This window comes from Metopolophium dirhodum, chromosome 5 (assembly GCF_019925205.1).
Source record: "Metopolophium dirhodum isolate CAU chromosome 5, ASM1992520v1, whole genome shotgun sequence".
In the NCBI taxonomy this organism is placed as follows: Eukaryota; Metazoa; Arthropoda; class Insecta; order Hemiptera; family Aphididae; genus Metopolophium; species Metopolophium dirhodum.
This window is the reverse complement of record NC_083564.1, coordinates 31990977-32018376: the sequence shown is the minus strand read 5'-3', so window position 1 is coordinate 32018376 and position 27400 is coordinate 31990977. Positions and strand designations below refer to the sequence as shown.

Sequence of the window (27400 nt, the reverse complement as noted above, 5' to 3'; positions counted from 1 at the left end):
GCTGACATACCCACGTTACAGAAAATATCTAAATAAAAAAACAAGTACAAGCAGAGCTAAAATTCAAAAAATTAATATTATTTTTACGTTTTCAGTTACACACTATTTTATATTTAACATTAAGTATTATATTTTTAAACGTAATTTTAATTTTTCGTTTAAATTAAAAAAATATCAACATTTTAAACACATTCAATTACATTGAACATGAAAAGTAGTTGAATTATAAAAATAAAATAAAAATGTATATTTATAAAAAGTATTACAAATATTTCCAAAAATATAAACTATTGTTAACATAATATGTTAACCAGATTTGAATTGTTTATATCCATACGGTTAAAACAAAATAAATAAAAATAAAATGTTTATTGGAATTCCATATAAATACAAGAATGCAGCGTAAAAAAGAGCGCATACGTTTTTAATAACGTTTTTTGTAATTAATTTTTACGTTACACACCAATTATATTTACGTTTAATCTTTAATAATGGAAAGGAAAATATTGAGGGAAATGTTAGGGCCAGTTAAGGATAGTATCAACGGAGAGTGGAAAAGGAGAAAAATTCAGAGCTCGACTAGAGTTGTTCCAAAGTACAACCATAACTAACATAATAAAAAAGCAAAGACTCCAGTAGGCAGTTCATGCCATGGATGATACAAAACGAATTAATAAAAGCAGTGATGGAACGAAATCCGCGTGTGGGGAAAAGACCGTGTGGAAGACCCAAAACAAGATGGGAAGACTTAGCCAAAAAGGATGTGGAATCACTATAGGTGAAGACACGAATTGAAAAGAAAGAGCAATGGGTAGGGAATGATGGGAGAATGGATATAAAATGGGATGGTCCTGGGAGGCCTTTTTAACCATATAGAAGAAGAATAAAAATCTTAAATTATAAGTTCATTAATATATTTTGTTTAATGCGGTTTCGACCTTTTTTGCTTTGAAGCCGCCTGGGTGCAGGCGTTATTAGGTTTGGATGTATACGCGCGCAACGTGAGTCTAAATTGACGGCCGACACGACGCGACGGCGTTCAATAGTTCACTGCATATAATAATATACAAATTTACAAAATCGATAGTCAAATGAATTCATTATTTACAAGCTTTTTTTTTATATACTTCAAAAGTTCGAACCCAACCACATCGTAATTCCAAAATCGTGAATAAAATAATATACCTAGTGATGGTAGTTTGAAAATCTGACCCAAAAAACATTTCAAAAAAACACGAAACGAAAAATTGAATATCGATTAAATACACTCAATACAGACACAAACACGTTTTTTACTCGTCCATGACAATAGTTTGTATTGCGAAAACATTCTATTTCGTATAACCATATTGTGCCATTAGGTAAAACGGCGCTTAATTTTCTACGTACACATTAGGTATTTAAAATATTCATATAAATTATTTGTCCTTGCCGAGTTGAATTTCTGTAAACGTACATTAATAGACGAATAATTGGCGTTTTTTGTGAACAAAAAAGACTTATTATTAAGCGTCATTAATTAATTTCACGGTAAATCAATTGTTTTCTGTTGTAAAATTATCCAATGCATTACTGATTGTTTATTGTGTATTTCTGTATTCTTATAAATATATATATACACTTGGCGTTTACAAATAATTAATATTCGGTGAGATTGACAGAGAACGTAATATATGCAAAATTTTAAATATAACTTTTAGGAGAGCAGTTTATATTTGATGGGACAGTTTCGACGAGAAAATTCGTGCTGTTTGTTTTGAAAAAAAAACAATCACGTCTTCCGATATTACAGGTTTATAATAATATGGCTGTAGTAATATTTTATTGATTTTTCTTGTAAATTTTTTTTTCAGTAATTAATATTCAAAAACGACCTCGTTGAATCCTTTGTAAAGTACTTTAATCTTATTAGTAAGAAAAGGAAGACTTTAAGTTTGAAACTTCTTTCTAATTAAAAATACATTTCATGTCTGAAATATATTTTTGAAAATTGTTTTCTAAGATTCTCGCTAACGAAGGACAACGCGTTTTTTTTTTAATTTATCGATACTCAAGACTATGGACGGTTTATATAATTCTTACTCTTTTAAGAAATTTAGACTACTTGATTCTAAGGAAAACGTTATAGGCAACTTCTTATGCATTCAGTCGATGGCCATGTCGTTGTGTTAGCCGTATTAAATCGTAAATAATCATTAATCATTAGTTTAAGGTGGTGGGAGGATACAGGTAACTGGTACTATAACAATAAACGTACGTGTGACAATTTTACTCACTCGCGTGCACAATATGCACATTTACTCAGCGACAACGAGATTTATTTTTCTAACAATTCTAATAATATTCAGATGCGACGCTTATCCCGATTTTCATTAAGAAATAATATTCGAATCCTCCGTAATATTTGCAAGGGAATGACCGAAGCTCATTTTTAGTTGATTAAATATTTTAGCATGTGACATTTTCAAACCCCATTTTTTTTCAATCAAGAGGATGAAAATAAAAAACGCGGCTCGGTCAAAAACGTTATGGATAGTTATCGGAATAGGCGTTTAGGCGTATGCTGTAGTAATTGTTGGAATTAGAATGGATAGCTTTTGACTAAAAAGCGCAAGGCCCCTTCACGTTTACAGTTTTGTTTTATCAACCGAGCCGAGCAGCTGTACTAATAATATAGTACATATTTATATTATAAACGAAAAAAAATCTGTTTTTATTTCGGATTCCAACAAACATATTACGACCTACATATGAAAATTATAAAATACTAAACCCCGCGTATAACTCCATTCATACAGTTTTTAAATGCATTAACTTTGATTCCATTATTACATTTATTTCCGGATTATGTGGTCCTTGTATTTCGATCAACTTCTTTGGATTTAGAGTTCTATATAAAACACACACACACACTTTAGGGGATTTTGAATGTATCGTAAAAATGTTCTTCGTTGAGTCGTTTTCGAAAAGAAAATCGTAAATAGTTGGTAAAAAAGACAATTCCGTTCGATTTTACGAAGCCGGGCAATAAACAGGTTGTTCTTATATGAAATTAGTGATCCCTCGATATTAAACCTTCCCAAATCTAGACATTTCATTTATTAGATACGTATACACTACTATAGACGCGGGTTTCGATGTATTTTTGATTTTAAACCTTTAAACCCAATATCAGTCCGAATAACAAAAACAAGGAACAAAGCCACAGATTTTCGCATATTTTTTTCTACCAAACTTCCTGATTTCGAGATAAAGCAAAAAATGCCATGGCCAAAATTAAATTTTTAAACTCTATTCTCCATAATTTATAATATTATTAAATAATATGCAGAGCAACTAAACATAATGAGACCGTCAAAGCAATTGCCTTAAAATAAAAAATTGGCAAGAAAAACTCATCAGTGTATGTACTATTGCAGTATCTTATAGAATTATGTTATATAATAATATTGTATCACGAGTGAAATTAATGTTTTCAAAGTTGTTTTTTTAATTCTATATAAAATTATTCAAAATATTATCTTTAAAACTACACGATTAATGACATCCATTTCACTTGACATGATTGCATATTATAATTAAATTCAAAATAATACTCGCGGGTAAGCCAATAGTGTAATATGTATATTATAGCTGATAACCTCTTCTATTACGTAAAGTCAAATTTCAGTGTAAAATTTAAAAAAAAAAAAAAAGAAGAAGCTAATCGGAGCTTTTAAAACTTTTATTCTTTACATAGATCGTCTACTACTAAACATTCCGGCTCATTCCTCTGTAAGCCAAGATTTTATGACGTGCTGATGATATGCGATAAATCGTTATAGCACATAATATAATATAAGTAATATCATTGGTATTCGGTGTCAACACCCGACATAACGACCATGGTGAGATCACCGATCAGCGGATAACGATCTACAATGGCGGGTTATCGCGACGACGTAACTCGTTCGATTACCTGCTACCGCGTGACAGGTATATACGCTGAAAAATTAATTAAAAAACAAAACCGTTATTTATAGACGACGACGACGACGATAATATAATAATTTCCAAATATTAGGACCTATTTAGACCTTATGTAGCCGTCGGTGCTTCGACACGGACAGACATATATATAGTATATCCCTTGCTACACCCGCTCAACTGGTTTGCATATATTTTGTATCTCGTTTGCGGTACCTACGCACATTTTACTTACCGAACCGAATACGTTGCGATCAAAAACAAAAAATAGCACTAAAAAAACCTTTCTAAATCAATACATTCGATTTAAATCAAATGCGTATAAATAATATCCACTGACCTATATAATATTATATTATTATAATGACGAATTTAATAATGTCACGCAGTCGCTACTACACTAATATATATTTACAATCTACTTACATGTATATACGCAGTATACAGTACCTATTTAACGAGTAGAGTAAATTCGATGTCAATATATATTTATAAGACAAATAATGATAGGTACAAGCGGTGGATTTACGATGGGCAAGGGTACTGCTTAGCAGGTTAGGTACTCACCTACCCCTCCACAAACGTCAAAATAATGGGTTGAACAATAATTTTTAATATTCTTATAAATGTATAAATATACTGTCTTTTTTTGTGTACGCAAACGTAATATGTTAGATTATTACGACCTCTCAGGAAAAATGTTGAAAACCCATTTCTGAAAATAGGTATATAGGTGTCATATTATACCATCCTATAGACCTATAATTCGTCTATGTATATAATTATTATAACTCATATAATATTATACAGTATATTATCGCACCGCCGATTAAGATAAAATTATAATTTATAATAAACATAAGTAAATTATAGGTACCTACAGTGAGTTGTGCGCGTCAGTCTGTAATTTAATGGCACTCGCAATACACCTACAGAGTATCACAAAACAAATACAATATTACATTAAGTCCATACTAAATAATATTAAAAATTGTTTGTACTACACCTACACGATCTATACATTTTTTTGGTACAATAGCATAATTTTTTGGCTGCCGTTAATTTTAACATAATGTTTCATAGTTACATTCTGATTAGCGATATTTTCATCTGTGAAATGACATTTTATGAAATATGAAATATTTGTATTTCGAGTTTCAGCTAGTCTGTATTGCAGTGCTTATCGGCGATCAATACTGAATGTATATTGTATATTTTTATTGTACATCACAACTTTTACTTTTGTAAATGCTTGGGTACGTAATAGTTACCACGGTATAATAGACAACTACCGTAATTATATTATTGTTTATTGTTGGTATATAATATATATGGATAATAATAATAATAATAATACGTCGTGTCATCGTACGAATAACCGTTTACGTTTGAAACCTTTATACCTATATATGCATCGATATGATACCTACATGGAAATGTAGGTATATAAACGTATAATGACAGCAACGATATAAATACACTATGTATAATAATAGTATAATATGGTCACATCCTTGGTTTCACGTCTTAGTCTTCTATAGTTTTATTTTCCGAATTTCATATAGACGTTCGCTTTGCCAAGCATAATATAAGTTAATATAAGTTAATGTTCACGTTGTTCCAATATACCTGTACTGGCTATACTGTCTATAAAATAATAAGCATGATGATAAACACATCATATTAGGTACCTAAATATATTTTGTTGTACATTATATATTATGTTAGTTACAACAATAAACGATTGTGGCCGGGGAAGTAGCAATGCCAACAGCAGTTTCTCCTCAGGTCTTCGATACCTCGGGGAAAAAAATTACCTAAATAGACAAACCGCAGTGTGGGTACATCCACTTTATGTAATTTCTATATAATTGCATTCGATATTTTGAGATACTCTTACAGGCCTACTGTAAGTTGTTACTAAGAGTATATATCACATAATTTTAACTTAGCTTTAACTTTTAACCTAGTACCCAAATACCCACCTTATGCATGTATGACATGTATATATTATTATATTGCATATGTATTATTAAATGTATATATATATTGCTTATGCATTATTATATGTATACCAGATACCTACTAAAATGGCTCGGAAATTCATATATAATTATGCATATTTTTACTTAGAGGTTGGCCTAAAAATTACTATATATTAACGCTACAAATTTGAAACGCATCCTAATGAGTTCATAAATGAAATTTTATTTTGCATATTTTCACATACTTTAAGGTGCTTACATAAATATAAATATTTTAAAGCATAATAATATATAGTTAGGATTTTTTTTTTTAATTGTATAAGGATATAATAGCAATGGTATATAAAATTGATTTATTTCATGCATGTTAAAAATGTATATTTTGTTGAAATTAATTTCTGCAAAAAAATAAATAGTATAAAAATGTGGTGTTTTTGTATAAAAAAGAAGCATACCTACTGTAGTTAACGTCCCGACAATACACACGGGTAAAAAAATAGATTTTTTTTCGTTTTATTTCAAATCCGTCAAAATCTGTTATTGTTAACTGTCATGCTAAGGGTAAATAGTATAAATACTACAGTTCAGTAGGTACCTACACAGTGATGCAAAAAGCTCATATTTTTAAAATGTTGTATGTTTTAAATGCATAATTAAGCGATGTTATGAACATATTTCAGTTTAGTTTTTATAGTGCAAGAACTTTTTGGTAGGTAGTACCAATTATAGGTCTATAACATAAACAATACTTGTAAGTGTAGTACTGTAGTGTAAGTATCCAAGTATCCGAAACTGGTTTTAATAAAGACGTGCGTAGCCACATTATGACGTATAGGTAGCCTGGTAGCCATAATATAAAATAATTTAATCAAATGTTTAGACTGTTCAATGACGTTTAATATATCGGTATGGCTTTGAACAATTTTAATTTTGTTTTAAATCTTAACTTTTTTTATTACAAATATTATTATACGTTTAAATTATTTTTTTTTAATTCGTAATACTTTTGAATTGATGCTTGAACTTTCCATAAAATTCTATAACTATAATTGTGACTTGATCTACTAGATATAAGCACAAGCTATTATAGGTAATGCAGTGGCAATGCACCACGTGACCATTTCTCCCCGTCACAACAAAAGTGGAAATTACACCCTTTATTCAATTATTTATACAACCAATAAATGGATTATTACGGAATTAAACTTTTGGCTTTATTTAATTTTTGAGATCTTTCTTAGAAAAAATTTTAAGTAAAAACACTTAAAACCAATAAATAGTATTAAATTGGAAAATATTATGATATATATTAGGCATGATGTGTCGAAATAGTAAGATAAACAGATTATAATTAGTGGCAATAAAAAACCATCATTGTGCAACAGCCTACAATAAAATCTATCAAGTAATCAAATACAAATTTTTTTTACAACAGTTTATCAGGATTAAGTTACAATTTATAAATGAAACTTAAATTAATGTGATATAATATTATATTTGTATTATAATTTTTTTTATGAATTCTTGATTTTTGTTTATGACAATAGTTCAGAAATATTTTATTTTTAGACATGAAGTAAAATGTGTATAATTTAATATTAAGTTATTGTTATTCGGAGCCTTATAATTACATTCAAATATATTTCATAAAGACTATAATAATACTGTAAATTGAGCGGACTAAGGCGTCGGTTGTGACGCACACCGGCGCTGGTTCAAACCTCGGTCCACGGGCGGCATTTTTCTTCGGGCAAGTCACGGTGTCCGGAAAACAAATGCCGCCATCCCCCACCCGGGCATGACAGATACCTACGGGTGCCCACTTGCAAATCTGCCAAAACTACACACACGTGTTTACACCTACTGTTTCTTCCCTCACAGTTTAAAAACCACCCAATGGCCTGAGTTGCCGCGGGTTAACTAATAAAAAAAAAAAAATACTGTAAATTAGTTACCATAACATACACATTGTTGCATTAAAAAGATTGTATAAGTATAGGTTTTAGTATATAATTTATTGTTAATAATAATATATATTATTAAAATATTATTTATTTCCCTTATCTGTATTATCTTTTATTTTTATATTTTCGCCATAATAATCAAATTAAATTAATGTAAGAAATTAGTAGGTATATTTAGAGAGTTAATTCGGCACATACAATTTATTGTGGCTGCACAGCATACAACATTTTTAAATTTTTTATCCTAACTAATACATATTCACCAATAGGTATCCTTGATAGTTGATTTTATTTAATTTAAAATAATCCTTCTTATTTATTATGGAAATTAATTCAACTACATGCATAAAATGTATCATCAGGTTAGGTAGTTAATGTATACAGGTATATAGAGAGCGTTATTATTCGCACTTATTGTGACAGGCAGGGTTGAAGATAGTCAAACAAATGGTTAAAATATTACATACAATTTTATTGTTTAATAAAAATTATATTCAATTTATTAGCAGGTATTTTTTGGGTACAAATAATATTCAAAATGTACGTAGAGTTAAAAAGATATATATTCTTATTTTTGTCTGCGTGTTTGGTTTGGAAGTAGTTTTCTTCTCGATATTTTTATATCAATCTTTGTGTATATCTATACAAATAAGTATTCAGTTGTGTTGCTATTTGGGTTGTTATTGTTCCTACAACATCATAATGTTTTCATTGATTTCAACGCTTAGCAACGCATAAAAATCTTTGCCACATGTTAACTCAACATGTGTTTCGATTTACAGAAATTATGTTTTCCATATAATGTGTTTCGTTTCTATAACAACTATATATATATTGAGTCATTATTTTAAATTTGAACTCCCTTGAACGGTTCAATATTTTACATCATTTTTAACTATCAATAACGATAACATGGATATATCATAATATTATTAGTATGATTATTTGTACACATATATATATTAATTAATAGTTTGACATTTATCGGAATCGATATAATGTTCAATTATAGTTTATCAACAACAATATATTAGATAAAATTTGGTTTTTGACATTTATAAATTTTATCTATCCTTAATAATATTCAGTTAGTAGTTTATCAATAATAATGTTAAATGAAATTCAGTTTTGGTATTTAATTTTGTGTTTAAGTATTATAAATTATGTATGAATGATATAATATATATATATACACAAATACACAACAGTATAATCTCTAAACGATTTTTACGACACTTCCGGTTTATCGGGTTGTAGGCATAGCTATTGTGCTACCAAGTTGATGACGATGCTGATTATACGACAATTATTTTCTCAGATCAAACGAAATGCCTAGTGTGTTACCAGTTTTAGACTTCAACGGTTTAAAAACGATCAGTTCATTTTTGTCGTCGTTCAAACTATTCGTTACAGTCGTCAGGAAATACAGATCGAGGATATTACATTTTCGTGGAAGGTACTTATTATTAATACATTTACATATCTCTTTAGAACGTTTCTATTCAATTAATTAGATTGCAAGCACAAGGGTTTTAGGGAAAACATTCAATGTTAAATGTACGTATTTCTAAATATGATTTGAAGTGTTAGTTAAACATCCACATAGTTCACTTTTAAATGGGCTTTCTGTTTTTAAATTTCACTTGGTAAAAATGATCTATTATTGATGTCTTTTTGATTTAGGTAGGTAATTACTTACATTTCTTAGTTCAAAGACATATAATATTGTATGTGGGTGTGTTATACTTGTATACTATAAACAAAACATATTAATCAGTCAATCAGTGTATTATAATTTATATTCATTAAAACTTTATAAGGTTATATATTATATACAAACAAAAGTGCTTAACTTCTACCTCATTAGTTATTTCATTACATTTTTACCTAGTGTGAAGGTCTATTATACTCACTAGTCACTGATCTGATTTAATACCAAACTAATTAAATTCAAGCAAATCTATATGTAGGTTATATACTTTCTTTATTGAAGTTATTATACGAATTAAGAGTGGAGTCACGGTGGCGCCAATCAATATTTACGAATACAATACAATATTAATTTTATCTACTCATATAAATTATACCGAAGTGTCAAAATACAAACATATTTTGTAGATTGCTACAAAAAGTTGTGATTTTTTTTATTACAATTTCTAAGACATTCGGATTAAATATGTGTAGGTAGTAGCCTACAGTATAGGTACCTAATAGCTGCAATATGCAGCGTCTAAAAAACAAATTCAGGCAAATTACGTGGTCATAATATATAATAGGTGTAGGTAGAAGTTTAAGTTGTATTAATTTACTTTTATATTTTTATAATCAGTATAGTTTTTTACCTAAATAGTTAAATATATTATAATTCAGAATTTATATTACACCAAAACTCAGTTTAATACATCGTAATTCATAATTAAATTAAAACAAATAATTCATAAATAGATCTAAACATATTGTATTATAATTTATTAGTGAATCGAATATAATTTGTGCATTTTATTAAGATTTCTGTAAGATAACTATGCTAAAATTTGACAGGTACTTATATTTAATATAAGGTTTTTTTTAGGTCACCTAATATGAATTTTACGTAATAACATAAAGTAGAATAATAATTGTTTAAAAATAATAAAATTTAAATAGGAAATTAATTTCAATCTTTATTTAAAATGTATTTTACCGTCTTCTGTTAATCTCACGGGCTTGTTGGCTTTGTGCCAAATTAAAAAAAAAATAATATTAATACATTTGTATTTAATATTATAAGAAATGTAATATCAACAGATAACAACGCTCTTTACTAATTACCGATATAATAAAATAAATAAAACAAATAATGATTCACTCTTAATTAGTATAATACAAAATAATGACATTACATTAATTTGAACTATTTATTAAAATTTAATTTGAATAATTAGATTTATGAATACTGAGTAGATATACTGGGCACATTTATTTGTTTTTATTGCGTTTGTCATTTAAAATATTATGTACGTTTTAATTTATGTCCCCCCGGATCATCATATAGTCTTTTTAAATGTAATTAAATCTCTTAAAAGACGTTCAATAAATATAAATTACCAACAATTAAATAATATATTTTATAGATGTACTTATAATAATTTTGTATTTAAAATTAATTTAAACATAGTTGATTGGAATTGAAATACAACTATCATAGCGATACTTCAGGATGTAATAATGACGTTATACGGTATTCATCACAATATTCGATGACAAAAAAGAGAAAACATCAACTACAGATGATAATATAATATTGTGTTTAATAAACACTGTTTATATACAAGATAGGACACCCTGTACAGTTACACTGGCATCGTTTCTAAATTAAACGTGATGTGTCATATTATTGTTTTTTGTATAATATATTAAATTAAATATTGGTAGTATACTACCATATACATATTATAATAGCCGATTAATCGACTTGCTATTAAAAATATATTCAACGCCGAGGATGATAATATTAAATAAATACTGATATTAGAATACCAAGTAGTCATGAGTAATAATATTAATAATTGAGAAAAAACTACCTACTATAAATCATTAAAATAATAATAGGTGTACACTGTTTGTACTCATATTAATTCCCTATAGGCTTTAATAGACCGTAGGTAATTATATCAATTCAATTTATTTATAATTATTGTAAAAATGTAATTTGAATATTTATGTTTGCAATGAGTATTGACAAATTATAATATTATTCTGAGTAAATATACGAACCTTTCACAAGAAAAATCTCACTTCCCCATATGATACGACACAATCGGAAAATCGTGTGCTAAGTCCGATTGTTACCAAACTCGCACAAAAAATAAAATTAATTAACAAAATAAATTTAAACAGTATAGGTACCTATGCAAAATAAGGATTTCTTTTGGAAATGTATTTGAAATACAAAACACAAAATGGTTAGGCGATTTAAAAAATATAAAATACTAAATACTAAATATACCTACCTAACAAAAATGTCGTTCGTACCTATATATTATAAGTAGCATGCCACTAGATATTTTTTCTCTGCAAGGAAGATTGAGGAATCATAGATATGTTTTTGGATATAGTGCAGTGGAAAACGATTTAGTATAGGTAGTAACATGCTTACATGTTACAGGTACATACTTACAATCTACATGTTGTTAGGAATTTAATTAAATTTTTTTTTCAACATATATATGTTTTGGGCTGGGTGGGATGTTTTATTTTTCTAACCGATTTCGCAAAATTAGACGTTTTCGTTGTCATGGTTAACAAAAACATATTTATTATTCATAGATTTTCATTGTAGGGGAAAAATATCGAGTAACGTGCAATGGTTTTTGTTTTTATTGTTTATTTGCGTTTCTATAGCAATTAACAAAACGTTACGAAAATCGGTTAGAAAAAAAAGGTGACCCAACCCAAAAACATATCTACGTTAAAATATTATTTGTTGACAATTATTGTTAGATACACGAAACTTAATTATTAATAATTTAGGTATAATGCACTATGATAATACAGTCGGCTCTCGGTAACTCGAATCTTGATAACTCGAAATTCTCGACATCTTGAACAAATAAAATTCTCCTTCAAATAGTCAATAACACATTAAGATTTTAATAACACGAAATTTTTTAGTAAGTCTAATTTTTTTCTTCCGTGAACTCTGAGTTACCGAGAGTACACTGTACAATATAAAATGTAAAACATTTTGGTTGTAAAGTTACTAAAGCTGACTATTGTCTACGAAATGCCTATATATGTAATTGCAATTGGTAGGTAAATGCGTATATAGATAGTAGATACATTATTGATATAATGATATACAGTATTATTAAATACAATAATAACAGAAAATACTCTGAAATATGAATAGAATTTGCTGACTAGAAACTAATATAACTCATATTAGTAAAAATTATAATATGAAAAATATAAAATATTAATAAATACACAAAATGGAAAATGCAATTTCAAAATGTATACAATGTAAAAAATAATAATATATTATAATATTATGTTTATTTAAATTGTATGCTCTTTTGCCCAACGCTGATTGACAGCCACGTCGTAACGATACCGTTCGAAGGGTGGGCAGAAGGACTGTTTAATTTTTAGTAGTATAACAAAATCTCACACTTTAAAATATAAGATTTATAATTTATGTTTAAACATAACATTTTTTTTTTTAAGTAATGATTACCAATATCAACCGTAGGCTCGATTAGAATATCAATGCAGGTATATACATTATACCTGTATAAATATGATTGATTTTTACATGGGGGAGGCGTTATTGAAGAAAACTGTGTCTATATATAAGGGATAAAATAATAAAATGCGAATCGCGTCCCACCATGCGTATTATCACCCTCACTTCGACCACTGCAGGACTGAGTGCATACCTACCGGTAAACCACTTATAAATTCATTCCACGCCACGCCGACTAAAAATTGATTTTTCTCGAACGAATTTTTATAGTTTATACATTTTTTTTTTAAATTTAAACCCAACTCTTTTTATCTCGTGTCACGAGACCCCCGCCGAACTTTCGACGGCCCACTGCCCAGCAGCCTTTACCTATACTGTATAGCCTATAAACAACCTATACATAGCAGAGTATGTGCTAATATCATGATTCATGAGTATACTTACGAACTACCCATCAAAGGCAGATTCGAGGAAGCCGTTATATTATATTATTGCAGTTTGCAAACACGATTGAAGGTCAGAAATTTAGAAGTATGTAAAAAATTTCTTTCCAAAAACCAGTTATAAATATGTGTAGGTATACAATAATATTTTGTCAGTGCTCGAATTGAGAGAGGTGGATCCTCTTATTCCTTTTTTTTAAATATTAGGTATACGCTTTCTGGTTGTATCCTAATTAATAAGACATATAATATACTTAAGGTACCTCCTATACTTACATTTCTCTTACACTTTTGCATACCTCTTCAAAATTTTTTTTGCAATTCAAGCAGTGGCGTAGCGTATTATTTATTGTGGAGTAGGTATATTTGTTTTTAATATTTTGGTTTGGCCTCCCCCCCATTTTAAAATCCTCACCACGCCCCTGAAGCACAGTATTTTAATTTGTAGTTGTTATGAGTTAAACGGTAAGATTTTTGAAGGGGCAGGCAATCATTATAAATATTTCAATATTTGCGTTGAATATTATAAATCATAGTGGTACAGTTGTAGGTACTTACATAAACATACCTGCAATAAATAATTTTATTATTCCTGATCGCTGTGCCTGCGCGATAATAACCTACACGGCTACACGATATATAAATTATTATAGTACCTAATACCTATTTAAAATATAGCTACCTACGTATTGTTGATCTTAAAAATTATAAATTCTTTCCAAAACCCCGCCTCAATAAATTCCCTAGTTACAAAATATAACACAATGTAAAACACTGCAACTGTGAAAAATAGTCAGATGTGGGCTGTATGGCTAAATACCGTGTATAAGTAATGTTATTAGGTCTGAAAAGTAGTAAAATTCGTTTACCTACCGTGAGAGGGTACATTTTCGGATGTCTCAGTACGTAGATACCTATTCAGTTTAGGACGGTTTAGGTAGTTATTGATCGCGAATAAACGATAATATGAACAATTTACTAAATAAAAAAAAAACTGTAATTACTTATATAATATTGTATTCGGACGCCAAGCAGCAGAACGGATTTTCTAAATAATTCGAGGCGGCAAAAATAACTTTCTACCGATCACCACGACACGTGCCGGTCGGTCGGCTTATATAGTTGTGGGAAACCGGCGGCAGATGGCGTACCGCGTACCTCGGACGGCGTAGTTTGTTACAACCGCGAACATAATATTTACATATTATTATTTATTATTATAATAATACGTCTTATAGGTTTCTGAAAAATAGTTACAACCGCGAATTCGTACCAAAACGTGGGTAGGCGAGCATGTTAATGAGCTGCAGTTGCAGCTTTCTGAAAGTTCGACAAGCAGGCCGGCCCGCGCCACGCCGCCGCACATACAGTATCGCACTATCGCGCATAGTTAATAAAAAAATCAGACTTTTATCCAAGACTGATAAAAAATTGAAGCAATTTTTATTATAAGATTTAATATTATTTATATTATATATATTATATTCGGCCATTCGGGATAATTCGCTTCAGATTTCCTCCCCTTTCACGGCCATCCTTCTTTATTATCTATGGTATCGCGGCCACCCGCGGCTCATGCAAACTTTTTTATTGTTTACTTTTTTTTGTTACCGCGGCAAACATAACAAAAACAGTGTATGCGTAATGCCGTTATCTACGAACGTCACCGCTATCACTTATCAGCGAGTGTCCCGCGGGCGCCGCGACTGGTTGCTATAATATTATAATCATCATCATCATTCAAAAACTTGTACACACTTGTCACTAACACAGTATAATAGTATATTTTATAGTTTTATATACACAGTCGCGTTCGGCTGTCGGTGTCGTTTGTCGACGGCTCGAGGTGGAAGCCGATCTCGTTTGCGGCGAATACGATTATTGTTTTACATATTATTGTATCGACGATCTGATAAATATATTATAATATTCACGTACCTACTCCACTCGACGAACAGCCGTTTAGATCTAAGTGTGTCGGTGTTTGCTCGCGCACTTGCACTGTGCACGTCTGCGTAGTATTACACATATCATGTAGAAATGTAAAATGTAAAACGGACATCGTAGGGAACGCATGAAATAATGTGACGTTTAAAGAAGTAAGTGAGCCTGTTTACTCAAAAGCCCTTGTGCCTTCTCGTTTTCACGATAATTAATTGTACCTCTGCTTTGTTTGTATGTATAGAAACGTTCTTGAGTACTCAATTATTTATTATCTTTAAAACTCTTATTATTTTTTTTTTTGTTTTTTGTTTTTTTTTTGTTTTTCATACATCCTCCTTAGCGTGTGCTCATAATTACTTTAACAATGCAGCTTTATCTGGCCATCATTGTTCAGACATATGTGCATGTCTAGTAGACAGTTGACACATATGCCCAGGGAAAACCTACTGGAATTATGGTAACGGAATCCACTAGCATGGTTAGTTGTGCGATTGAACAGTTTTACACTCCGATGACAGTGACAATCTATAAGAGCTGCAGTGGTGGCGAATATTATGTCCGTTACCGAGTACTGCCAGGTTTGATTTTCATTATATTTAGTTGTGCTGTCTTAACTTTTCAAAACATTGCAATGGCAGATAGAATCATACTGTTAGATTTTTAACAGTTCTGAATAACGGTTCAAATAAACCTGGCTACTTGATATAGCAAACGTTTTTAAAGATTTAATCGAAAATATGTATACACCTATGTTATAGGTATGCATTGATATTTTATGATAATTCTAAGCACCTAACTTTAGCTTGAGTAAAGCGTAATCCTATATATCATTTTTTTTCATTTTAAATTTATTTTACAGTATGCTTCCATTATATTTTTAAGATTGCTTACCACAGATATTTTTTTTCTACCAATATCGATAAAATGATAAATAAAAATTAATCTAATTGATTTCTGTTTTTATTGATTGTTTTTCAATAATAAGTGAAGTGTACATCTTTTATTTTGTTTGCAAAATCCTATACAAATTATTTACAATGCAAGTTAAATTCTGATATTGGCATAATAGCTTCAACATTTTAGAATGGAAAATTGTTCCTCCTTAGGGGCAAGCTCAGAAATTTGTTTAAATTAAGCTATTAAGAGAACTACCAAAAAAAAAAGTGATGGTTAGTCGCTTCCCCTGTGTGCTTTCCCGTGATCTGAATTCTGTAATTTTTGGCCCATCATATTTTTGACATACAGGGTGATTTGTCAAGCGTAAGACACTCATTATCTCAAAAAGTATTAATGTTTTTGAAAATATTTTTTTACATAGTTTCAAGTTGTAAAAAAACAACATTTTTATTAAAAAATTATATTTTTAAATATTTTTTATCCTTATAATTTTTTTAAGTTTTTTACTTTTTTGAATGACAGCATAGTTTTAATTTCATTTTCCAAAGCAGAATATTTTTCTCAGTATTTTAATACATAAATATCAAATTTAGGACGGGTAGTTTATGAGTTATAAATATTTAAGGTTTAGACAGGCGAAGTAGTGGACACACATTTGCGGGGTAACCCCATACCACTCCACTCCGCCCATCTAAACTTTAAATGCTTATACCTCATAGACTACTCGCCCTAAATTAGATTTTTATGAATCAAAATACTTAGAAAAATATTCTGTTTTGGAATATGAATTTAAAACTATACTGTCATTCAAAAAAGTAAAAAACTTAAAAAATTATATAGATAAAAAATATTTAAAAATATAATTTTTTAATAAATACATAGTTTTTTAACAACTTGAAACTATGTAAAAAAATATTTTCAAAAACATTAATACTTTTTGAGATAATGAGTGTTTTACACTTTATGAATCACCCTGTATTGTAAAATAAACTTCAATAAAAAATATTAAAGAATATAATTTCTATCTATTAAAATTAAATTTACGTTATGAAAAAAATGGTATGGCAATAACATCTTCTAGAGTTCAGTTATTATTATTATTTTTTTTTTTTGTTAATACCTACCTACATAATTCAAATACAAATTAACAACTTTGGAATATTTAATGGTTTGGGATTGTGTTATAATCATTGATAATATATATTTTGAAAATATTGGTTTAGTCTATAACGAAGAATGTCTAAACATGCATCAATGCTTTGTAATAAATATAATTTTGGTTGATTATTTTAAACAACTCAAACTTATTTAATTATTTTATGCATAATATGTCTTATAGAATACTCGATTTCCTACCTAAAATTCTTATTTATCAAAAACCATTCTATATATTTTAATAAAGTGATATTTAACTAATATAACTATAATTTATTTAAATGTATCAACCTAGTCTAAGTTAAACAAATTATTATCCATTTTTAGTTAATGTTAATTTATTTATATTTATATACACATAGGTATATAATAGTTTTAATGATATCTCATTAGTATTAGAGTTGATTATTAATTGTATGCAAACTAGTGCTTACATAATGTGTAATAATTACAAAATGCATTGCTTTTTACTTCCTTTGGATGGTTTATCTTTTAAAATATAATATATGATTTTAATTAAATTTGAAATAAAATAATATTTAATGAATGCAATGAACTGAAAACGGTGTTGTATTGATTTTAGTAAAATTAGGTCTGTTACATGTTATAAATGCATTTGAGCTACAGACAGAGAAAGGTGAGTTTCATTTCAAAAAATGCTTATTGCATGCAAGTTTTGCATGGGTGATATATAAGGCTTATTTGCTCAGATGTTGATGTATTTGTGTATATATTTTTCAACTATTCAAATTATTTATAAGTTGAATATAAACTTGTGTTCATGAATTAATTGTAAATGCAACTATTTGGAATATTGGATATTTTTTCAATGTATTAAAATTTAAGTAGCTTTATTCTTACATAATGTTCTTAGGTTATTATGAAGTTTTATAAAAATAATATATATTTATGGTTTACTCCTTTGCTTCATCTTAAAATCAATAAATATTTGACCATTTAAATTCAACCATATATACGTAAAAAAAACCTATTTACTAAATTCTGATTGAAATGCGTGGTATATTATTTTAATTACAATCATGCATGTTTTTAGATTTAATACTATAACACACCAATATTCTTCAACCATTTAAATAATGTAAAGTAAATGTACACCAGGATTTCCTGTCTGAAGTTTTAAATGCATTTTGATAACTAGTTTAGGTATTGTATTATTGGTATTAGTTTTATTTTGTTTAAGTGCGGGAACATCAGAGCCCTAGGGATAATATTAATATCAAAACAATTCTGAATAGTTAACTCTATTTAAAATATTATATACATATCTGATAATAAATTATTTTTTCTAAACATAATAAAATTGTGTACACAAAAAGTTTCTTGTTTAATTAATAAATATTATTATGAATATCATGTCATAAATCTCATATAATATAGTATGGATTAAAAATATATATTTTTTGTCACTAGTTCTAGGGGTAGATCACTAGGTCAGTAGGTCACTATTACATGATCTATTGTTCTCCTGATAAGACTTAATGCTCAAATGGTCTTGAAATATCAACCAACTCAAAATATTTAGTATGTGATATCAATGCGGTTGGCATCATGAATTACTTGAAAATTGATTTAGCAATAATTATTATAAACATACATATTTTGTTTTGTGGCGCTGTCCAAGGAGTCATGAAGTAATTAGTATGTACTCGTATAGAATCTGATTAAATCATACTACTCGGCACTCGCAATTAATAAATTGTCTTTTGACTTTTGTTCGGTTAAGCTCGGTGAGCTTGATAAATCAACTTTAGTCTAAGTGATAAATTTCATAATGCCAATAATAATGATAACAGTTATAATAACAATAACACTGATATCGTATCAAACACATTTAACTGGTGCTATTCAAAATTTAAAGATATTAGATACTAACTTATTAAAGATACTTAAAGGTTTACAAGGTAACATAGTACCTACATGCTACATTTGTTTGGGTTTTGATTTTGTATGCATGTTATAATATTAATAATTAATGGAGAATATTAGAAAATTGAATACTTTCATATTGAACTTGACATGTAGGTACCTCAATAAGAGTTACACGAATAACACAATTTAGTAATATGCTGGTAAGTATAAACAATTTGTAAGGATAAACCTATCTACTATGTCAGCTATATATAAACTTACATAAGAAAATAATAGTTAAGTAATTTCAATTTTAAATCATAAATCTTAACTTTTAAAATACCAAAAATAAATATACAAAAGCATTTAACTAATAATTATTATAGGTATTTGTTTAGGTAATATTTCCATTATTTTAACTGTAGAATCTTATTAGATAAAATTATTATCTAAACATAGCAACAATAAGTAATGTGGTCTCATAGAATAAGAATTATTATTATAAACAACAGATGAATACAACAATTGTATTAATTGTTAGATATTAATGTACTCTTTGACATAAATTCTGCCTGTTCACTGTGCAGGCAGAACATAATAATGTTTGATTATTAACCTAATAAAAAAACTATATCTTTTAGCTGGAGGTAGTTAAATAACTTATAATATATTTAGTATCCTGATTTTTTATCAAACAGATAGTATGTTGCAACAATCTAATATAATTTACAAACTTATGTAAACTATTTATACAATGTGATTATTTAAATATCCACACCACAGATATATATAATAACTTATTGTATATATCTGTGATCTACACTTAATATTTTAAATTTGAACTTTTTTTAAAATATTATTTTTACATAGTTTGATAAATGACAACAAACAATTTTAATTTCATAGTTTGAAGAAGAAAATAATTCATAGTATTTGTTCCATATACCAAAATAAAATTTCAATTGAGTAGACAATTATTTAAAAGTAAGTGTACAGAGAAGTATCATCAATCTGTGGATACCCCTGTGCCACTTCTCCATGTGTCTTAAGCTTTACAAATTAACTGCTTGTTTGAAATTTGATTTTTATGTATCTGAGTTCTCCAAATAATATTCTGCTTCAGAATATGAAATTAAAATTATATGTTATCATTCAAAAATGTAAAACATCTGTAAAAGTACATTTTTTTTTTCCAAAAATGTTGTTTTGCAAGACACCTGATCCAACTGAAAAAAATATTGAAAAAATGACTGATTGATTACCCCGTATAATAATATTTACAATTTATTCTACATTACGCTTATGAATAATTGGGAAACTATTATAATGCTTATCTATATTAATAGTTATACTAAACACATACAACTATTTAATTATTAAAACAATACAGTACTCAAATGGTTTTGTTGTTCTTTTCATTGTTTACTACTCTATAATTTTTATTATTTGATTCATTATATATATTTATTTTATAGATTCAGGTACGGATGGGGAAAGCCAGAGCGGCAGCAAAGAGCAGCTTAGCGAAAGAAAAATGCCTAAGCCTCCTCCTATTTCCACCATCACGTATAAGGTAATGTATTGAATTTAAATATTAGGTTTTTTTTTGTTTAATACATGGGCAGTTAAAATTTCTTAGGTTGAAGCATCAGATACATTGACTTCAGTTGCTGCTAGGTTCGACACAACACCATCTGAGTTAGCCATACTGAACCGGCTATCATCACGCACACTATTTCCCGGTCAGATTCTTCGTGTTCCAGATAAAAAGCGAATATCTGTGTCAGAGTCTGATGCGTCTCAAGTAATTTTCCGCTTATAAATTATGAATGATTAAGGATTTAAAATGTTTCATTTTATTTTTAGGGAGGTCTTAGCAATTTAGATTTATCCGAAACTAACAGTTTCACATCGGCTGATGGAGAAAGTAGACCTGGATCTGGGCCATCAACCGGCAATGATAATAAAGATATCATTGATAGAAGGGAAGATGGTATGATACATAAATAATTATACTAAAAATTATACTATTTTTCCAAAACTTTTAAATTTTCAAAATCAGTTTATTGTATTACTATTATATTATAGTATAATGTAAGTGACTAATTTCCCATTTATGAAAACATTTTATCCATGATTAAAATTCAGAACTTAATGCAAGATATAAAATAGCAAAATATGCACTCCTATTTTGAACTATCACGTAGCAAGTCATGTCTCACATTTTATAATTTACGATATTAAGGTGCCACATTGGTCAAAATTAATAACTAAGGGACGGATTTCCTTTGCAATTAAAATCAGTAAATGAAAAATATGTTTTTGTTAATATGATGAAAAATGCCATAAAAACAAAAATCTCACTCAAAATTGGTCAAAAAAACAAAAAACATGTATCTAGCCCAAAAACGTTAGTGATATTCCTACTGATGTTTTATATTAAAAAATAATTTTTTAAATTTTTTAGCTAAATATTTGTGTTTTAAATAAAGATGTATAAAGTTATGAATATTTAATATAATATATTTAAATATACTAAATTAAAAATCCGTTCCCCAGTTATAACTATTAGTAATGAAGCATCATCATGTAAATGCCACCAAACCATGAATGCACAACGTTTATTCCTTTGTTCAGGTCAAAGTAGTTAAATGTTACATTCCTGTAAAAAATAAAAATACAAATAATATTAACATATATTGGAAATATATGTATTTTTTATACAAATTTTATTTCAACATAAAAATTTGAAGTATGTTAAATTGTTGAATACAAACATTAAAATACCGCCTGTAGAATATTATGTTTTACACATAAATAAAATTATTATAGTAATTTACTAGTTGGTAATTTAAAAGATAAGATATGTATACTATTTTGTTAGAAAATTTACCAATTATTGGATGTATCATGTAAATTCCAGTTATCTAATAATGACAAATGTATTAGATTCTGAGCGAAGCGATGAATGTATTGATTTTACAATGATGTGTGTTTTTTTTTTATTTTTTTTATTTTTATTTTTGTGTCTGTCATCACCTTTTAGGACAGTAAAAGTGCTTGGATTTTCTTCAATAGTAACTATTCTGATAGGAAAGTGAATCTAGTTGGTACTTTGGGGGGTCAAAAGTAAAAATTTCCCAGTAGTTTTCACAAGCGACGTGAAAAACAAAAGAAAAATTAAGGAAAAACGGGAATTTTGACGCAAAATCTGTTTTCGGGAAAATCGATTTTGGTTTTTGGTGTAACTCTAAAACAAATGACCGTAGGGACATGAAATTTTGACTGAATGTTTATATTAGCATTTTCTATACACCATAAAATTTAAAAAATATTTTGACTCTTTTTGAGCTGTTTACGGCCATTGTCAGTTTTCAATTTTTTTAGTTTTTTTTTCTATAAATATCAATAAAATTTTATCTGTTGAATAAAAAAGCTTGAAAATTTAATAGAAGGCTCCTAGGTTATTGTTTCAAAGGCAGATGAAAAAAATTAAAAATCCTTAGTCACAGTTTTTATTTATAAGCATTTAAAGTTCAAATTTTGACAAAATACGGAAAAATCACGAAAATTCGCAAATTATTTTGAGTTGAGAATTCATAAAAATTTTTCTTTTTAAATCTAAGATTTGAAAATGTAATATAAGATTACTCATAAGTTTGTCTACCTTTATCAAAAAAAAAATGTCTAGAAGAAACTTAAATTAAATTTTTATGAGCGTCTGAAATTTATATTTTTACAACATTTGATATTTACTCGATTTCTTATGTAACAATTTTCTTATTTTATTGTAATTAAAAAACGAATGACTGTAGATACTTGAAAATTTCACTGAATGTTTATATTAGCATTTTCTATACACCATAAAATGTTGAAAATATTTTGACTCTTTTTGAGCTGTTTACGGACATAGTCAGTTTTCAATTTTTTTAGTTTTTTTTTCTATAAATATCAATAAATTTTTATTTGTTGGGTAAAAAAGCGTGAAAATTGAATATAAGGCTCCTGATATATCGTTCTAATAGCAGTTGAAAAATATTAAAAATACATATGCACAATTTTTTTTTATAAGTATTTAAAGTTCAAATTTTGACAACATTTATCAAATTTATAATTTATTAATTATTTTGTAGTTAAAAATGTATAAAATGTTTAACTTTTATGGCTAAGGATTGAAAATTTAAAACAAGGCTCGGCGTAAATAGGTTATATATAAATTACTTTATTCACAATAATATCATCAAATATACTTGGTAATATCATAGGCTGACTGACCGTTTTCGCTCAGAATCGTTTTTCTTATACAATGATATTATATCATTGAATTCAAATTTAACACCATCCATTACAGTGACCCACTTGTAACCTACTGTACAGCAGAGCGACATCCACTTATCCACCTTTTTATTATAACTTACCTTTGTCATTGGTGTGTGTATATTTATGCTGTCTGTTGTAAATTATAGCGTTAAAGTAATATAGAAATGTATTTGTTTCAATATGATTTAAATAAAAATATTAAATTTGCAAAAAAATATGCTAATATCAATTATATGCAATAACAATTTTTATACTTGCATAACATCATAAAACACATTTATATCAAACTAGATTCCTAATATTTTATTAATTTCTTACAAATATGCAATTGCATTGAGGTCTGAGTCTTAATCATAATACACTGATTATTGAATAAATATTTATGGTATTAAGTTTTGCTAGTGAAATCAGATTTATGTATTAGATACCAATACATTTTACTGAAATATAGTATATTTCCTCATCATTATTAACTATTGTAATATTCATATGTAAATTGTTATAAGCAAAATGTTTGGTTCATTATTTAATAAATTAGAAAAAAATATTAGTTAACATAACAAAATTAGGTTGAAATACTTTTAAGTTTTCCGGTTTATTAAATATGCTTGTTCAATACAGAATTGTATTTTGGTTCCTTGTGATTTTTTTTTATCTATTATATAATGTACGTAAAATAACTTTTTCATTAATAAAAATATTTGAACTATTTTAATGTACATTAATTCACTGCCATTTCAAGGATTTTTTTAAGTAGGGTGTCACCACACATATATTATCTATATTATGTACAATAATTTGGTTTATAAAAGTTGTACCTATACATAATATAATTACTATAAATATTTAAGATTCAATTAAAAGCTCCCATTCAAGATAATTAAAAGAATTTAATATTTAATAATACTTAGTAGGTGCCAGCAAGTCATAACATTGTATTTGATATGAGGAAAAGTTTGATGTTGCACTGTATATGCTACTACATTAATTAATGTTTATTATAAATAGTCAGTGTACTTTTTATTATTAAGATCTTGAGTTTGATACATTAAATTTATGAGTATAAATAAAGATATTTGGGATCGAAAAATTAAATTAATTTGGTCTGTAGGCTATAACTCTGTATATTTGTCATGCGACTAATATTTTATTCTAGCATATTATCTCCCAGCGCATATTTACAATTTACATAAAAAATTTTATACGTGTGTACAGTGACATAGTATTGTTAAAACAAACTGTAATTATTTAATTTAAAATAAGGAGCATTTACTTTTTGTTATCTTGCTGATGGTATTGTTCTCAAGTGCAATGAGCTTATACGCAGTTGCCATAATGTGACTGGTTTTAAAACTCTTATCTGCTATAGCAACCATACATGTTTTAAATTGATACTAATATCAGTAATAATTTGAGTATAATTTCTTTCTTAATAATTAATAAGTTCACCCAGTGTTATTTTAATATTTCTTATTTATGCAAAATAAATCAAAGTAGTTATTTAAAAACCATTCATTTATTTTAAATTGTTATGTAAATATTCATGTAATATCACGTTCAATAAAATGGGAGACATAGTTATGTCTCCAAAGTATCTCTTACAACATAAGGGTTATGTATATTTTGGTATTAAAAATCCTTCAATTATTCCATTTAATTTTTCTCTTGTCTGACATTTAACATTTTTAGACAATGATTAATTTACAAATTTATTGTTGCAGACATGTTGGACACATTACGGCCTTCATCTCCAAAACCTGGTCATCCAGAACGTATTGGTTCTTCAGTATCTCCTTCATCAGGCAGATCACATTCGCGCGGTGTAGAAAGGTTCCTCAAAATAAATGTCAGACACATCACAGATGGACAAGTACGACAAAAATCATATTTACAAATATAAAACTAGTAAAAATAATAATGCAAATTTGTTATAGGGTGTGGTGGGTGGTGTATTGTTGGTCACTCCTAATGCTATTATGTTTGATCCAAATGTCTCTGACCCATTGGTTATTGAACATGGGCCTGAGTCATATGGTGTCATAGCTCCTATGGAATTTGTAGTGAATGCTGCCATATATTATGATATAGCGCACATGAGAGTTGCTGGACCTTACCAATCAACAGGGTATGTTATTTAACATATATAAATTATAGATGATACTTATAATTTTTATATTCAACTGTTAAATAATTTTAGAAGTGAAAATGAGAATGTTACAAAACCAGCAATTTATCATTTATCTCCTGTTCTTAAATCTGAAACAATGGAAGACAGTGAACATAAGTCCCCAACAATGTTAACTACAATGCAAACTGATTCATTGGACAGTGCAACATTAGATTTACAGATATCTCCTGGAGGTCGAACTGATTCTCTCTTGGCTAAGGATGAAACTTTTCCTGAACTTAGGTAATTTAAATTATACCTATTAACCTTATTACATATAATATTTTAGTTCAACAAATTTAAAAAATCTTTCCAGATCTTCAACTGAAGATGAAGAAGAAGATGGTAGCATTTGTTCATGCAACGCACAGAGAAATGATGGAGCTGCATTTCCAAAAGCATTTGATCGTGATCTAGTCACACCAAGCCCCATGAATAGACCTAATGATGCATTAGTTAGTTTTTTCAATAACTTTTTATCTACTTATTAATTTATCATTGAATATAATATTTTTATTTTAGAAGAGATCAGACAAAGAATTGGCTATTGAACACATTGGTAATGAAGATGATAGGCCACTTTCTTCGATGTCAGCAGAACAAGATGCTGTTTGTAGTATACGTAATATGGAACAACGCAGGCAATCTTCGATTGACCAACACTGGGCAATGCCAAATAAAGTCAGATCTCTTGATGACGAACCTCCAATTCATCATGCAGTACAAGGTATTAAATTTTAAAAATGTACCTAGATATGGAGTCATAAATTAGTAACTATAGTAATAATTGTATTAATTATGTATCCTAGAAACTGTTGAAGACTCTGAACCATCAAGTGGTTATCTAGTAAAGCAATCATGTCATGATTCGGGCATTGATATTCGAGATCCACCTGTATTACCAATACCTCGTAAAACTGTTTATTCTGATGCTGATATACTTTTGTCAGAATCTGAGTTCCTTCCACCAGTGTCTGTCATACCATTATCTTCTGACCATCTTAATGACGCAGTTCAACTACGTAAAAAGAAAACTACATCAGTGTCATTTAGTTTGGAAGATTCTAAGGAACAAGATTCTGCAGGTGCAATAGAGGTTCAAAAGGTTGATGAACAAGCTGAAAAACAGGCTCAGGAAACTAAAAAAAATAAGGTTTATATACTGTTGTTATAATGTTTTTGTTAAATTTGGTTAAAGATTAAAACAAATATAATATACATATTTTTAGATGTTAAAAAGGCTTTCTTATCCCTTATCTTGGATGGAAGGATTTACTGGTGATAAAGATAATGAAAAAGAACCATCAGTACCATCTTCAGCTGAATCATCTCATCTATCTCATTCATCCAGTGTGTTCTCTAAAGTTTTTTCAAGGTAAATATCTATATTTAATTTAAAACAATTTTAATCACACACACTTTTCTTAATTAATATTTTTAAGCATCTTTTATACATTCAATAA

General features: G+C 28.1%; 1 protein-coding gene across 11 annotated transcripts in view; it reads left to right on the top strand.

Moving 5' to 3' along the window:
* LOC132944546 (oxidation resistance protein 1) overlaps positions 1-27400 on the top strand; it is a 187332-nt gene that overhangs the window by 139270 nt on the left and 20662 nt on the right. For 8 of the 11 annotated variants that reach the window (XM_061013969.1, XM_061013964.1, XM_061013966.1 and 5 more), the window contains 10 exons: positions 20926-21023; positions 21090-21254; positions 21317-21443; positions 25492-25640; positions 25705-25895; positions 25968-26180; positions 26254-26392; positions 26460-26664; positions 26747-27090; positions 27167-27312. In XM_061013969.1, the coding sequence (XP_060869952.1) occupies positions 20926-21023; positions 21090-21254; positions 21317-21443; positions 25492-25640; positions 25705-25895; positions 25968-26180; positions 26254-26392; positions 26460-26664; positions 26747-27090; positions 27167-27312 (1777 nt within the window). Of the gene's footprint in view, positions 1-15323; positions 15685-15869; positions 16108-20925; positions 21024-21089; positions 21255-21316; positions 21444-25256; positions 25397-25491; positions 25641-25704; positions 25896-25967; positions 26181-26253; positions 26393-26459; positions 26665-26746; positions 27091-27166; positions 27313-27400 lie in introns of those variants that run through there. The other 3 variants (XM_061013971.1, XM_061013972.1, XM_061013974.1) reach the window with 3 other exon arrangements.